General features: G+C 39.2%; 1 protein-coding gene across 8 annotated transcripts in view; it reads right to left on the bottom strand.

Annotated features, from left to right (window-relative positions):
* AGBL4 (AGBL carboxypeptidase 4) overlaps positions 1-17513 on the bottom strand; it is a 1484537-nt gene that overhangs the window by 1318605 nt on the left and 148419 nt on the right. For all 8 annotated transcript variants that reach the window (XM_055255111.2, XM_055255112.2, XM_063627496.1 and 5 more), the window contains one exon: positions 11496-11618. In XM_055255111.2, coding sequence (XP_055111086.1) covers positions 11496-11618 — 123 coding nt within the window. The remainder of the gene's footprint in view (positions 1-11495; positions 11619-17513) is intronic.

Genomic DNA, 17513 nt, shown 5'->3' with positions numbered 1-17513 from the left:
TCCAGAATGGGAATCAAATCAAGAACATAATTCCATTTATTATACACTAGCCACAAAAAAATGAAATACATAGGACTACAGCTTAAACAGCTGGCTAACTGAGGCAACTACCAAACACTGCTGAAAGAAATCAGAGATGACACAAATAAATGGAAAAACATACCATGCTCATTGATTGGAACAATCAATATCATTAACATGGCCATACTGTCCAAAACAACTTACAAATTCAATGTTATTTCAACCAAATTACCAACATCATTTTTCACAGAATTAGAAAAAAATCGTAAAATTCATATGGAACCAAAAAAGAGTCCATATACCCAAAGCAATCCTAAGAAAAAAGAGCAAGCCTGGAGAAATCATACTATCTAACTTCAAACTATACTCTAAGCCTACAGTAACCGAAACAGTATGGTGCTGGTACTAAAATGGACACAGAGATCAATGGAACAGAATAGAAAATAGAGGCAGAAGAAATTTCTAAGCAGCAAAGCATACAAGAGGTGACTTGGGTGCTGTTAAAGGCACTCAGTTTTACAAGGGAAGCAGAGCATAAAAGTTCGGAAAATTTGCAGTCTGACAATGTGATAAAAAAAAAAAATCCCACCGGCACCACGGCCTTTGTCTCACAGTCAGGTGGAGTGGGGGCAGCCATTCCTGCCAGAAGCCAGGGCATGACCCCTGGGCTGCCCGTCTCCACAGACCCAGTGAGAATCTCAGCCTCCTCGAGCGTGTCCTCCACCTCGTGCCTGGCCTCCTCCTTGCACGCAGTCTCCTCCTCACAGCCGGCCTCCTCTTTGCACCCAGCCCATATTCACGTGCAGCCTCCTCCTTGTGCCCAGCCTCTACTCGTGCCTGGCCTCTACCTGCGCATCCAGCTTCCTGAAGTCTGTGCCAAGCTCCCCAACCACAGCCTCTGCCTCTGAAAGGACCATCCACACTGTGTTGGAGGAGCATGTGACCTTTGAGGACATGGTGGTGGACTTCAGCCAGGAGGAGTGGAGGCAGCTGGAGCCTGGCCAGAGGACCCTGTACCATGATGTAATGCTGGACACCTTCAGGCTTCTGGTCTCTGTGGGACATTGGTTACCAAAGCCAAACATCACCTCCCTGCTGGAGCAAGAGGCAGAGCCGTGGGCGGTGGACTCTTGAGTTCCCCAAGGCATGTACCCAGGTGAGATGGGAGCCCTTCGGGGCTGAGAGAAGCCTGTCCATGCTTGCTCCCTGGTTTCTCTGTCTGCATGTGCTCTCTAATTCTTCAGAGCAAATTTACTACTCAGTCTTAATTCTTCCGAGCAAATTTACTACTCAGTCTTAGTGAAGATTTACCAAGCACCCATTTTGCTGTGAGTGACAACACCAAGTCCTCATCTCCACTGAATTTACATTCTTGGCGAGGGAGTTGGGGAGACAAACAATAAATCAGTAAAATAATAATAATAAAATGAGTTGGATGATTACAGATTGTGATGAATGCTGAGAAAATGAAAATGAGTGATGAGGTAGACTAGGATGGGGATGATGAGACTTTAGCAGAGAGATGAGGGATAGCCTCTCTAAGGAGGTGACATGTGACTTGAAGCCTGAGCCATGAGGCAGTCTGAGAGAACACTAGTATTTCAGGCAGAGGAAACAGCAGGTGCAAAGGCCGGAAGTGATGCATCAGTCAGCTCTTGCATAGTAAAAGCACTCTGACCACAGTGGCTTAAACCAAATAATTGTTTATAATTCATATGTCTGTGGGACAGTGGATCCAGGCTGGGCCCTGACATGCGCCTGTAGGGTGATTGATAGGTAGCAGAGATATCCCAGCCCACTGACAGGCAATTTCCCATTGGCATCAGGTGGGAAGAGTGGCCTGTCACCAGAGTCCAGGAGGAATGGCCAATGTGGGAGAGGGTCACATTAGGGTCCCTCCACATCAATAACAGTCAGCACTTACCCAGTTTATTAGCTTCCTGTTGCTTCTCCTGCAACAAGTTACAATTGACCCTTGAACAACATGAGTTTGAACTGTGTGGGTCCATTTATACATGGATTTTCTTCTGCCTCAGCCACCCCTGAGACAGCAAGACCAACCCCTCCTTCTACTCCTCCTCAGCCTACTCACTGTGAAGACAATGAGGATGAAGATCTTTATGGTGATCCACATCCAATTAATAAATAGTAAATAAATTTTATGTTCCTTATGATTTTTAACAGCATCTTCTTTTCTCTAGCTTACTTTAATATATTATATAATACATATACAAAATATATGTTAACTAAGGGCTGGGAGCAGTGGCTCACACCTATGGTCTCAGCACTTTGGGAGGCTGAGGCAGGTGGATCATTTGAGTTCAGGAGTTCAAGACCTGGCCAACATGGTGAAACCCTGTCTCTACAAAAAAAAAAAAAAAAAAATACAAAAGCAAACAAACAAACAAAAAACTGGCTGGACGTGGTGGCACGTGCCTGTGGTCCCGGCTGCTCATGAGGCTGAGGCAGGAGAATTGCTTGAACCCAGGAGGCAGAGGTTGCAGTGAGCCAGGATTGTGCCACTGTGCTCCAGCCTGGGTGACAGAGTGAGATCACGTCTCAAAAAAAAGTGTTAACTATTGATTTTATCAGTATGGTCAACAGTAAACTATTAATAGTTAAGTTTTGGTGCAGTCAAAAGCTATACATAGATTTTCGATTGCACTGGGGTCAGTGTCCCTAGCCCCCTCATTGTTCAAGGGTCAACAATACTACCAACTTCGTAGCATAAAGCAAAGTGAATTATCTTAAAGTTCTGGAGATCAGAAGTTCAAAATAGGTCTCACTAGGCTATAATAAAGATGTCAGCAGGGCATCATTCCTTTTGGGGGCTCTAGGGAAGGGAAGAATCCATTTATTTATTTATTTCCTTTTTACTTTTTAAGAGACGGGGTGTTGCTCTCTTGCCCAGGCTAGAGTGCAGTGGTATGAGCATGGCTCACAGCAACCTCGACCTTCTGGGCTGGGGTGATCTTCCTGCCTTGGCCTCCTGAGTAGCTGGGACTGCAGGTGTGTGTCACCATGCCTAGCTAATTTTTTTATTTTTTGTGGAGACAGGGACTCATCATTTTGCCTAGGCATGTTTTGAACTCCCAGGCTCAGGCAGTCCTCCTGCCACGGCTGCCCAAAGTGTTAAGATTACAGGCATGAGGTCCTGTGCCTGGCTAAGAATCCATTTATTTGCATTTTTCAGCTTCTAGAGGCACCCATATTCCTTGGCTATGGCCTTGTCCATCTTCACAGTCAGCAAGGGATGGTCAAGTCTCACATCTTATTCACTCCGACTGTTACCCTTCTGCCTCTTTTCCACATTTAAGGACCCTTGTGATTACACAGGTCCACTCAGATAATCCAGTATAATTTCTCTATCTTAATGTCAGCTGATTAGCAATGTCAATTCCTCCCTCCCATGTAATTGGAAACATACAGGTTCTAGGGTTAGGATGTGGGCATCTTGGGAAGCCACTATTCTGCCAGTCACCCCTGGCTTACCTTTTTTAAAAAAATTGAACTTTTCACTGAAGTATAACAATATGGGGAAGGTACCCACATCACCCCTCTAGGCCACTGTGGGGTCAGGGTAGGGGCAGCATGCACCCAGGTCATGGCTGTGCAGAGACGGCTGGGTAGCAGGGCAAAAAGGGAGTCCTGCCAGGAAGCAGGAGGAGGGAGTGCATTTGTTCATTCATTAAGCATGTATATTGAGGTCTTGCTATGGGATAGAGATACAGTAGTGAGCAAGGTGGACAGAAACCCCTACCCTCAAGGGGTTCCCAGTTAGTGAAACAGACAAAATAAGGCAGCTCAAAGTACTCTAATATACCAAGGGTCATTTATTTTCCTCCTAGTGATGCATGTTGCAGCTATTCCTGTTTGTGGGGAGCAAATAGGTTCCCTTACATCTAGAGTGAGGTGGCACAACAGCATATGCTTCCAGGAAGAAGCTGGGCGTCAGCAGACTTTCCCCATGCAGCACCTTTTTTCTCTGTTGCCACCTGGCATCATGGAGGCCACTGTAGCTGGGGCCTAGCTTCCACATTGCTCCTTCCAAGTCCAGTGCATCTGTGCATCTGAGTGCTCTCTCCTGGGCATCCCCTCTGCACCCTCTTCTGTGCTCCCCTCACAGACTCCACCCCTATTCCTTGTGCCAACTGTTTTTTCCTTCCTCTCCTCTTCCTTTCCTTATTCTGTTCTTTCCTCTTCCTTTCCTTATTCCTTATTTTCCTCTTCCTTATTCTGTTTTTCTCTCTCTCTCTTTCTTTCCGGGTTTGCAAAACTATATTTTTAAATAGTCAAAGCCACTTGTACCTTGAACATTTCCAAATCATTAGTTTCATCCTTCCTCTTCCCATCTCACCACAAACTCTTTTGCCCTGGAACAGAGATTAAGGGACATTTCCAGTTTTTGCTTCTTTCAGACTTGGAAACTAGACCCAAAGTCAAACTGTGAGTTCTAAAGCAAGGTATCTCTGAAGAAATATCCAACAATATCATCTTGGTAGAAAGATTCCTGTGGGATGGTCTGTGGGTACTGCAGGGGTGAAGACACTGTGGGCCACTGGGAATGGAGTTGTGAGAGCCTAGAGGGCCTGGCAGTGCTGGCGGCCTTGATTCCTGTGAAGATGCCTGTTCAGGAGCAGTGGCAGAGGAATGGGTTTGGGGAAAACATAAGTCTGAACCCTGATTTCCTACATCAACCAATGACTCCTGAATGACAAGGCCCCCACATGTGGGGAACAAGTGGAAAAAGGGAGAAGCCAGACCTAAATGCTCTAAAGAAAACCTATGTAAAAGAGAAACCCTACAAATGTCAGGGATGTGGAAAGGCCTTTAGTCACAGCTCAGCACTTACCGAACACCACCGTACGCACACAGGACAGAGACCTTATGAATGTCACAAATGCGGAAAAGTCTTCAGAAACAGCTCGGCACTTACCAAACACCAGAGAATACACACTGGGGAGAAACCCTATAAATGCACTCAGTGTGGGGGGACCTTCAACCAAATTGCCCCACTGATCCAGTACCAGAGAACTCACACAGGCAAGAAGCCCTATGAGTACAGCGAATGTGGGAAATCCTTCAGTTTTGGGTCCTCCTTTAGCCAACACAAGTGAACTCACACAGGCAAGAAGCCCTACGAGTGCAGCAAGTGTGGGAAAGCCTTCCAGCAAAGCATCCACCTCACCCAGCACCTGCGAATCCACACTGGGGAGAAACCCTATCAGTGTGGTGAGTGTGACAAGGCCTTGAGCCATAGCTAGTCCTTGACCAAACACCAGCAAATCCACACAGGGGAGAAGCCCTAGGAGTGCCATGAGTGTGGAAAAGCCTTCACCCAGATCACACCACTGATTCAGCACCAGAGGACCCACACAGGAGAAAAGCCCTATGAGTGCAGTGAGTGTGAGAAAGCCTTCAGCCAGAGCATACTTCTGACCGAGCATTTGAGGATTCACATGGGAGAGAAGCCCTACGGATGCAATGAGTGTAGGAAAACCTTCAGCCACAGCTCCTCGCTTAGCCAGCATGAGCGGATGCACACAGGAGAGAAGTTGTTCGAGTGCAGTCAGTGTGGGAAAGCCTTCCTTCTGGTAGAGCACAAACCTCACACAACAGCAGTGAATCCACACAGAGGAGAAGCCCTACGAATGCAATGACTGCAGCAAGGCATTCAGCCACAGCTCGTCCCTCACCAAATATCAGCGAAACCACATTGAGGAGAAGCTCTACGAATGCAAGCAGTGTGGCAGAGCCTTCAGCCAGCTTGCTCCCCTCATTCAGCATCAGAGGATCCACACAGGACAGAAACCCTATGAATGTAACCAGTGTAGCCAGAGCTCCCTTCTCATCGAACACCAGAGGATTCATACCAAGGAAAAGCCCTATGGGTGCAATAAGTGTGGGAAATCCTTCAACCACAGCTCCCCGCTCAGCCAGCACAAAAGGACACACACTGGGGAAAAGCCCTGTAAGTGTCACGATTGTGGAAAGTCCTTTAGGCAGAGCACCCACCTCACACAGCACCGGAGGATCCACACAGGAGAGAAGCCATATGCATGCAGGGACTATGGAAAGGCCTTTACACACAGCACCTCCCTTACCAAGCACCAGAGAACTCACACTGGATAAACCCACTCCACACGTGCTGGGGATATAGGAAGACCTTAAGACATAGCTCATCCCTTTCTAGATTTGATCCAATCATACACATGAGAAACATATGTCTTTATCAACAGGGTAAAAACAGACTAATACAAAAGTGAAGAGACAATCCACTGAAGGAAAGAAGTATCTCATGTACTCCATAAATATATACACCTATTAAATATTTTAATTTCAATCTTTGTGGTTACATGATAGGTGTATGACCAAGCTGAGAAACAAATCAAGGACGCAACCCCATTTACAATAACTATAAAAAAATAAAATATCTAGGACTACATTTAACCAAGGAGATGAAAGATTTCTACTAGAAAAACTGCAAAACACTGATGAAAAAAATATAGATGACATAAACACATGAAAAAACATCCCATATTCATGGGGCAGAAGAATTAATACTGTTAAAGTGATCACACTGCCCAAAGCAAGCTACAGATTCAATGCAATCCCTCTCAAAATACTGACATTATTTTTCACAGAACTATATAAAGCAATCCTAAAATTAGTATTATACCTAAAGGAGCCCAAATAGCCAAAGCAGTTCTAAGCAAAAAGAACAAAGCTGGAGATATCAAATTATCTGGCATCAAATTACACATACTACAAGGCTTTATTAACCAAAACAGCATGGTACTGGTTTAAAAATAGACACCTAACATCAATGAAAGAATAGAGAACCCAGAAATAAAGCCACCTATCTCTAGCCAACTACACATACATTGGGAAGAGTACATTGTTTTCAATAAGTGGTACTGGTAATATTGGATTGCCACGTGCAGAAGAATGAAACTAGACTCCTATCTCTTGGCATACACAAAAATCAACTCAAGATGGATTAAAGACTTAAATGTAAGACCTAAAACTATAAAAATACTATAAGAAAAACTATGGAAACCTCTTTTGGACATTGGTCTAGGCAAATAATTCATGACTAAGGCCTCAAAAGTATAAGCAACAAAAACAAAAATAGATCTATGGGACTTAATTAAACTAAAAAGCTTCCACACAGCAAAAGAAATGATCAACACAATGAACAGACAACATGCAGAATGGGAGAAAGTATCTGCAAACTATACATCAGACAGGGGACTAATATCCAAATGTTATCCAATTTCTACAAAAATGTCACAAAAAAGTGGATATCCAAATATCCAAAATTTATAAGGAACTCAAACAACAACCACAACAAAATCAATAACCCCATTAAAATAGGCAAAGGACATGAATAAATATTTTTGTAAAAAGAACATTACAAATGGCAAATAAACATTTTTTTTTTTTTTTTGGAGATGGAGTCTTGCTCTGTCACCCAGGCTGGAGTGCAGTGGTGCGATCTTGGCTCACTGCAGGCTCTGCCCCCCAGGTTCATGCCATTCTCCTGCCTCAGCCTCCCGAGTAGCTGGGACTATAGGCGCCCGCCACCTTACCCGGCTAATTTTTTGTATTTTTAATAGAGACAGGGTTTCACCATGTTAGCCAGGATGGTCTCAATCTCCTGACCTTGTGATCCGCCTGCCTGGGCCTCCCAAAGTGCTGGGGTTACAGGCGTGAGCCACTATGCCTGGCCCAAACATATTTTTAAAATGTTCAACATCATTAAGTATCACGGAAATGCAATTAAAACTACAATGAGATATCATCTTATACCAGTCAGAATGACTATTATTAAAAAGCAAAAAAATTATAGATGTTGTTGAGGATGCAGAGACAAGAGAATGCTTATCAACTGTTAGTGGGAATGTAAATTAGCACAACCTCTATGGAAAACAGTATGGAGATTTTTCTAAGAACTAAAAATAGAACTACCATTCAATACCATTCAATTCAAAGATATTTTTCTAAGAACTAAAAATAGAACTACCATTCAATCCAGTAATCCCACTACTGGGTATCTGTTCAAAGAAAAAGAAATCATAATGTAAAAAAGTTACTTGCACTCCAATGTTTATTACAATACTATTTACAATAGCAAAGATGTGGAATCAGCTTAAATGTCACTCAATGCAGGATTGCATAAAAAACATGTGATATACAATGGAATACTATTCATCCATAAAAAGAAATAAATCATATCTTTTGCAGCAACATGGATGGAACTGGAGGCCATTATCCTAAGTGAAACAACTCAAAAGCAGAAAGTCAATACACATGTTCTCATTTATAAGTGAGAGCTAAATAATATGTATACGTATAGAACATGGAATAATAGCCCTTGGAGACTCAGAAGGGTAGGAGGGATCAGGGAATGAGAGATGAGAAATTATTTAGTCGGTACAATGTATATTATTTGGGTAATGGTTACACTAAAAGCCCAAACTTTACCACTATGCAATATATCCACGTATCAAAACTGCATTTGTACCCCTTAAATTTATTCAAATAAAAAACTTAAGGTGCTAATGATGTTATATCCAACAGCAGAAAGTCCATGGCATGAAATGTTTATAGAGATATGCAAAATAACTACACTAGATATTCCTAATCGATCGCTTATAAGAAGCAAGGATCTATGTGACTTTGTGTATGATACTATCAAACATTTTTTGAAAATTTAATGACATTGGCTGGTTACTCCTAATGTTACTGGACAACATGGTTAAAACAAGGTGGGGGGATGAGTTCAGGGATTCAAACTCCCAGCATAAACACCTAATAACCTAAGAGCTTCTGTGTGTACCCTGAAGGAGACCTTTACTTTCTGTGGCTGCAAGGCTGAAATTGCTGAAGATCAAATGTAAAACCTCATCCTGTGACTTAATGAATTACAAGGCAAGTTAAACACCAGCCTGGCAGAGTGCATATTGTTAACATGAGGGCATTGATTTGGAAACACGGGATTGTGAAAGTTAGGATGTGGATGTGTGGGAAGGCCCTCCAGGGTCATTGACACTCTAAATTCTGATGAGTCTTCTTTGCCCTAAATAATATATACCCTTTCTAAGATGTCCTCATTCATCTAATTTATTATTATTATTATTATTATGTATATTCTGGTAAGGAAGCTCACATTTTTAAACAAAGTGTATATATATATATATATATATACACACACACACACACATACATACAAACACACACACACACATATACATACATATATACATACATACATTAAGAAGGATAGTAGGTATCATCCCTCAATAAAATGTAAGAAAACTGGCTTCTTTTTCAAGCCAAGATTTGAACCACAGCCTGAACCAAAATCTGTCCACTTAACCACTCTATTGCAAGTCTCATGTATTACTAGCATAGATCTAATTGATACAATCAATTGTTCATAAATTGTTGGGAAAATATGCATTATTTATTTGGTGATCACATGGTAAGATTGAACAATTTCTTTTACTGAGTTTTTTTGTAAGGGATGGAAAGAGACTGCAGTGGGGTTAAAGAAAAGATGTTATGAGAAAGGAATCTGAATTATTGCAGGCTGTATGTAATCAAGACATTTAATCTTTTAAATGAGGATAATCTTTATTCCCACAGAAGCATAATTATTGTAAAGGGTCCTTATGTCTTTAACTAACGTAAGAAAGAATCAAAGATATTATGTAGCCATCAAGTACATACAAGACAAGGCACTAGTACAAGATTTATAGAAAATAAAAAGCCATTGTTCTTAATTATGTGGACAGTATTCAGGTCTGGTTGGAAGTACAACACTACAATACTGCATAATGGACTGAATCATGTCCTCTCAAAATTCCTAAGTTGAAGTCCTAGCATCTTCATAGAGGTAATCAAGTTAAAATGAGGTCACTAAAGTAGTTCCCAATCCATTGTGACTGACATTTTTGTAAAAAGTGGAAATTTGGATATAGACATTCAGGGAGAACACCATGTACAGATGAAGGCAGAGATTAGAGTGATGCTTCTATAAGCCAAGGAACACCAAAGATTTCTAACAACCTGTAGGAAGCTAGGGGGAGAAACATGGAACAGTTTCTTCCTCATAATTCTTAGGGGGAACCAATCCTGCTAATCTCAGACTTCTAATCTCCAGGACTGTGAGACAGTACATTTCTGTTTTATAATCCACTCAGTTTGTGGTACTTTGTGACAAACTGAGTACTGTGAAAGTAAGAAACAATAAATATCTGTTGTTTAACCCACTTTGCAGTACTTTGTTATATCAGCCTTATCAAACCTATACAACATGACATAATCAAAGAGCAACACCCTGCATAAACAAACTTTCAATTGTTTAATATAAACAACCAATGTTTTTAAGGTTCAGAAACAACTATTATATAACTGATATTGGTATGTCCCTTCAGCCACACATACACATACATATGCACATACATGCATGCACATTATTCAGAACCAACAAAAATTAATAATTACTTGTAAAATAAAATTATGTTTACCTTTCTCACTATTTTCAACATATTCTGAGTCTCTACTGTGTGACAATTAGAGCGTGAGGCTCAGAACATCAAGGGCTAAAGAAGATCTAGACCCTCCTGGATGAAAATACATAATCAAGTCCTCATCTCCACTATCAGAACACCCACAGCATTTGCCAATTACAAGGAAATTTTACCTCTGTTCTTTAGTGTGTATTCAATTAAATCTGCTATCTAATTGTTTGTTTTATAGGGAAGCCTCTTCTCCCCCCAAAACTAAGCTCTACTATAAGCATGTCATACAGAACTAGATAGATATTATTCAATAAATCATAATTGATAATACAGTCAAACATGAGGGTTTTATTCCAAAAAAAATCTTGGAAAGTAGTTTCTAAAATATAAGCTACTATATAAGCATTTGTTAATATTACAATCAATTATATTTTTAATCATTTATAACAACAAAAATTTGATATTCCCAAGTTAGTTCCTTCAAAATTTTTTCCCGTAAAACTTGTCCCATTATTGTGAAATATTAAATGAGTTGAATTGCACTGAATGGTCACATAAAACTCAATTCTGGGCCGGGTGCGGTGGCTCACGCTTGTAATCCCAGCACTTTGGGAGGCCGAGGCGGGCGGATCACGAGGTCAGGAGATCGAGACCACGGTGAAACCCCGTCTCTACTAAAAAATACAAAAAATTAGCCGGGCGCGGTGGCGGGCGCCTGTAGTCCCAGCTACTCGGAGGCTGAGGCAGGAGAATGGCGTGAACCCGGGAGGCGGAGCTTGCAGTGAGCCGAGATTGCGCCACTGCACTCCAGCCCGGGCGACAGAGCGAGACTCTGTCTCAAAAAAAAAAAAAAAAAAAAAAAAAAAAAAAAAAAAAAAACTCAATTCTGAAAAAAGAAATGCCTTACCAGACAAACTTAAAAGGAAAAGCCTTTAATATACTTACCACTTTCAAAGCAAGCATCAAAGATAAGGTGTCCTTTCTTGGGCTGTCCACAATAGCCAGTTGGAAGCACTATATATTTGCTCACATTCCCTCCGATGGCATCATCATTTCCCATATCATTGCCTATTAAAAAAAATTGGCTCATGTTAAATAAAAGTCAAAGTATATTCAGCCATAGAAGTCCAGTCAGATTTTTACTGTTAATTACCTCTTCCCTAGTCACCAAGTGTTTACCCAAGCAAAAAGCTGTTAACACCACATTGTGGTACAGTGAAAAAAGGCTACATTTTGAAACAAAATGATATAGGGTCAAATTTCAACTCAAATACATGTTAATTCTCTATGCCCCAAAGCAATCAACCTAATATCTTTACACTTCAGTTCCTCTCATCCATAAAATGTGAACAGTAAACTCATCTTCCAAAGTTGTATTATTAGAATTGTATATAAACTATATATACTATCATTATCAAAATCCAAGAGATATTCATTAAATTGCATCAACCATTTAATATATAAATAATTTACATAATTTGTCATAAACATATATTCAATTGTTCAAATTTGAATAAAGCAGTCATTCTATAAATAGCATTATGACTTCCAGATCCTCCACCAGAAACAATTTGAGAAACACTGAATTAGCATAGAAGTTCTACTTCCTAACAGGAACTTTAATTTTTAAAAGTTTTTGAAGTTTCACTTTCACCTAAGATGTAGAAAGATGGAAAGAGCATCCCTTCTACCCTAGCAACAACAAATATCTCAATTAAATACAAAATCATAACTTTCCCAAATCTATCAGAGAGCTGAGTTTGAAGAGCAGCTAAATAATCCAATATCAAAGGAAAGTCAAGCCTCACCAAAAAGAGTATGGGAAGCAAGCACTGACTCCTCCACGGCAGAGCACAAGAAGAAGTAATGCTGGGTCCCATACAAATGAGTAAGAAAGCTAAGCTAATTTTTAAATATTATTAAACATCAAATAAGGAAATATGAGAGTGTGGAACTACTGAGTCATAGACGCGCAGGGAATTCACATCCATTTGAAGACTCTGCTGTACAGGTCTCTACCAGATATTCAGAAGGAAGATTACAGGCAGGTAGGTAGACCAGAAAATGTTTTCCTTTGTGGTACAGGCCTAGAGAAGGAGAGAGGCTTCTGTAATAGGAAAGGCATGAAGTCCCTTATGGGAAAAACAGGCTTACACAACTAGGGGAGAAATAACGAACTTATCACCTGAGTGCAAAAGTGAGAGGAAGAGGAACAATAGAAGAAAAATCCTCTACACCTGAAGGAAGAGCAGGAAACATTCCCAGAGAATATTATAAATATTATTCATCACTATAAATGGATATACCTCTTTCCAGGTCATTTGTGTAGGGGCCTGTGTCAACCTAGTCTGGAAATAAACTAGGTTTGAGTCTCACTGTTGCTATGGTCATCTTAAATACTCAATCACCCCAGCCAGCCCCTCCCCTCAAAAATAAAATAGCACTAGAATAATTTGAAGCTAGTTGGAAACTGAAGATAACCATAGCAACAAATAAACTCAAACACATCTGAACTCCAAGCTAGGTTGACACACGGCCCCACCCAAATGAGCTGGAAAGAGATATCCATTTATAGTGACAAATAATATTTGTAAGTACTATAAATACTATAAAACAGTAGTATTCTCTACTGTTCTGGTATTCAATAAAAAATTGTGAGACATAGCCAAAATATCAAGAAAAAACAACCTACTGTCTAGGGATAAAATGATACACAAGACCAGACACAGAAATGGCCAGATACTGGAATTATCAGACAATGAATTTTAAATAAAGCCTAATATGTTAAAGGCTGTAGTGGAAAATGAGAACAAAATTCATGAAGAAATGGGAAACTTCATCAGTAAGACAGAAACCACAATAATAATACAAAAGGAAATGACAAAACCAAAAAGCACAGTAATAGAGATGAAGAATGCCTTTAATGCATTCATCAGTACACTTGGCACAGCTGAAAACTAAATCAGTAAACTTTAGATCAATAAAAATATTCTAAACATAAATGCCAAGGGAAATAGGAAAGGCAAAAGGGAAAAAACGGCAGAGCATCCAAGAGCTGTGGAACAATATCAACCAATCTAAAATATATGTATAATTGGGATTCCCGAGGATATGAGAGTAAGAATGAAGCAGAAAGATATCTGAAGATACAACACCTGAGAATTTTCCAAAATTAATGAAAGATATTGAGCTATAAATCCAAACAGTAACTAGTAGAATATATTATTAAAAATGATGTTATACTTAAAGAGATAAATCACATACAAATGAACTAAGATAAAAACACATATTTCTCTTTGAAATATATAAACTGTGCAAACTAAAAGTCAAGGTAATGATATATTGAAATTACTGGGAAAAAGTCAACGTAAAATTTTATACCAATTGAAAATATCTTTCAAAGATGAAGTACAAACTAAAGGTATTTTAAGAAAAATAAAAGCTGAGATAATTTATTATCAACAGTCCTGTGTTGTAAGAAATGTCAACAATAGTTCTTAAGGCAGAAGGGAAATAATACCAGATATAAACTAAGATCCACACAAAGAAATGAAGAGCTCCAGAAATGATATAAATAAAGGTAAATATAAATTTTCTTATTTTCAATCACTCTAAAAATCACTATAGAAAAAATAGCAATGTATTGTGTGTTTACGCCATATGGAAAAGTAAAATATATTACAAAAATTGCACAAAAGATAGAAGAAGATGGATGACTAGAGGTGCCTGACACCTGCCTCATTCACAACGAAGGAGCAAGTGTCAGGCCCCTCTCAAACAAGTAGACAACCACACATCAAATAAAGTGCCTAAGCGAGAACATTGGAATTCAGCAGGGAAGTGACAGGGACCCTCTGAGGCATGAAAGGAGAGAGAAGTGAAGCAACTGGCCCATCCATGATTGTCTCAGATCCAAAAGAAGTTCCCCACTGCAAAGGAAAGGTAAGTAAAAGATCCCCAGTGCTGCACATTCCCATCATAGATGCCTGCAATAGCCACAGGAGACTCTAGCATAGAAAGTCATCTGGAGTCCATTGCAATTGCATTACTCTACAGAGGAAATTCACACTCTGTTCTACTCACCCCCCTGAAGCCTAAGCAGGTGCAACATGGACCATTTTGAGAACTAATCCCCCATCAGACTACCTCTTACCCTGGGGCCCAGCTGCCCGCCCCTCCATCTCCACATCCCTGGAGCCCCAAGGACATCCTCCCATATCCAACCAGAGGGTTGCAGCATTATGATGCCTGCTGGACCCAGCAATATATCTGGGCCCCCAGCACTGTAGCCATATAGTGTCCTAAATCCCCTAAAACAGGCAGTATAGCACACCAGGGAGGCTGCCCACAGGACAAAGGAAGCCAAAATGCACAGTTCCCAGAGCCTGAAAACCATCTTCCCTGGGACACTGCCATAAACAGAAACAACACTCCTCCAGTTGAAGGGCCACTGCAAACGTGAATGCACCATCAGAGAGCTTGAGAACAAGCCTGCCTATGTATGTCATCCAGTTTTGTAGATGGTTGGCATTTCCCCAATTGGCACTCATTTTCTCTCCTGCTGCACTGTGAAGAGGTGCTTTTTGCCATAATTGTAAGTTTCCTGAGGCCTCCCCAGCCATGTGGAACAGTGAGTCAATTAAACCTCTTTTCTTTAGAAATCACCCAGTCTGGGTATTTCTTCCTAGCAGCATGAGAATGAACTAACACAAATACAAACAAAAAGGTTATTATGTAATGATAAAGAGATCAATTCAGTAAGATGATATAACAAATATATATATATGCCCCCAACACCAGAACATCCAGATATATAAAGCAAATATTATTAGAGCTAAAGAGAGAAATAAACCCTAATACAATCATAGTGGGAAACTTCAAAACCCCAACACTGAGCATTGGACACATCATATAGAAAGCAAATCAACAAATTATCTGCACTATAGACCAAATGGATGTAACAGACATTTACAGAACATTTCATCCAAAAGCTGCAGAATACACATTCTTCTTATCAGCACATGGAACAGTTTCATGGATAGATCATATGTTCGGTCACAAAACAAGTCTCAAGAAATTTCAAAAAATCAAAATCATATCAAATATCTTATCAGACCACAATGGGATAAAATTGGAAATGAATAACAAAAGGATCTCTGGAGACTGTAAAAATAGACAGCAATTAAACAACATGTTCCTGTATTACCATTGTATCAATGAAAAAATTAAGGAGAAAAATTTAAAAATTTATTGAAGCAAATGAAAAAGCAAACACAACATACAAAAACCTACGTGATAAAGCAAAAGCAGTGCTAAGGATATTTCACAACAATAAATTACTACATCAATAAAGCAGAAAGATTTTAACAATGTAATGGTGCACATCAAGAAAGTAGAAAAGCATAAATAAACCAAACGCAAAACAAGTAGAAGAAATAATAAAGATCAAAGCAGAACTAAACAAAATAGAATCTAAAAAATACAAAGGATAAGCAGAATTAAAAGGTGGTTTTTTGAAAAGATAAAATCAATAAACTGCTAGCTAGCTAAACAAGACGAAGAGAGAAGACTCAAATAAATAAAATCAGAAATTGAAAAAGACATTACAACTGATACTATAGAAATAGAAAGGACCATTAGAGACTATTATGAAAAACTATGTGCTATCAAATTGAAAAACCAAGAGAAAAATGTATACATTTGTGAATTTATATAACCTATAAAGATTGAACCAGAAATAAATAGAAAACCTGAAGAGACTAATAACGAGTAGTAAGATTGAATGAGTAATTTTAAAAACCTCCCAATGAAGAAAGCACAGGAACAAATGGCTGTACTTCTGAAATCTACCAAACTTTTTAAAAAGAACTAATGTCAATTCTCAAACTATTCCAAAAAGTGAAAGAGAATTATTTCTAACTCATTCTATAAAAACAGCATTACCTTGATACTTATACCAGAGAAGGAAACAACATCAAGAAACAATAAGTCAATTTCTCTAATGAACATAGAATCAAAAATTATCAACAAAATACTAGCTAACTGAATCCAACAGCACATCAAAAAGGATATACACCATGTTCAAGTGGAATGTATCCCAGGGATACAAGGACAGTTCAACATACACAAATCAATAAATGTGATATAACACATCAACAGAATGAAGGACAAAAACTGTATGATCACCTTAATAGATAAAGAAAATGCACTCCATAAAATTCATCATCATTCCTTCATGTATATGCTCTTAACAAATTAGCTACAGAAAGAACATACCTCAACACAATAAAGGCAATATAGGACAAACCCACTGTAACATCATACTGAATACGAAAAATCTCAAAGTATTTCCTCTAAGAACAGAACAAGACAAGGATGCCCACTTTCACTTCTCTTACTCAACATGATACTGGATGTTCTAGCCAGAGCAATTAGGCAAGAGGGGAAAAGAGAAATCCAAGTGGGAAAAAAGGAAGCCAAATTATCCTTGTTCATAGATGACATGATCTTTTATTTAGAAAAACCTAAAGCTTCCGCCAAAAAAAAAAAAAAAAAAAAAAAAAAAACTGTTGGAACTGATAAATTATTAAGTAAAGTTTCAAGATACAAATTCAACCTATGTAAGTCATAACTATTTCTATACATGAATAGTGAACAACCTGAAAAAAAATCAAGAAGGCAATCCCATTTACAATAGCTACAAAAAATTGAAATGCCTAGAAATAAATTTAACCAATGGGTTGAAAGACTGCAATGAAAATTCCAAAACACTGATGAATATAAAAATAAAACACGAACAAATAAAACAACCTCCCATGCTCATGGATTAGAAGAATACGCATTGTTAAAATGACCATACCACCCAAAGCAATCTACAGAGCCAATGTAGTACCTTTCAAAATACAATGACTTTCTTCACAGAAATAGAGAAAATAATCCTAAAATTGACATGGAAACACAAAT

The sequence above is a fragment of the Symphalangus syndactylus genome, chromosome 12, assembly GCF_028878055.3.
Source record: "Symphalangus syndactylus isolate Jambi chromosome 12, NHGRI_mSymSyn1-v2.1_pri, whole genome shotgun sequence".
Taxonomy (NCBI): Eukaryota; Metazoa; Chordata; class Mammalia; order Primates; family Hylobatidae; genus Symphalangus; species Symphalangus syndactylus.
The sequence above is the reverse complement of the archived record's forward strand: the minus strand, read 5'-3'. Positions and strand labels throughout refer to the sequence as shown.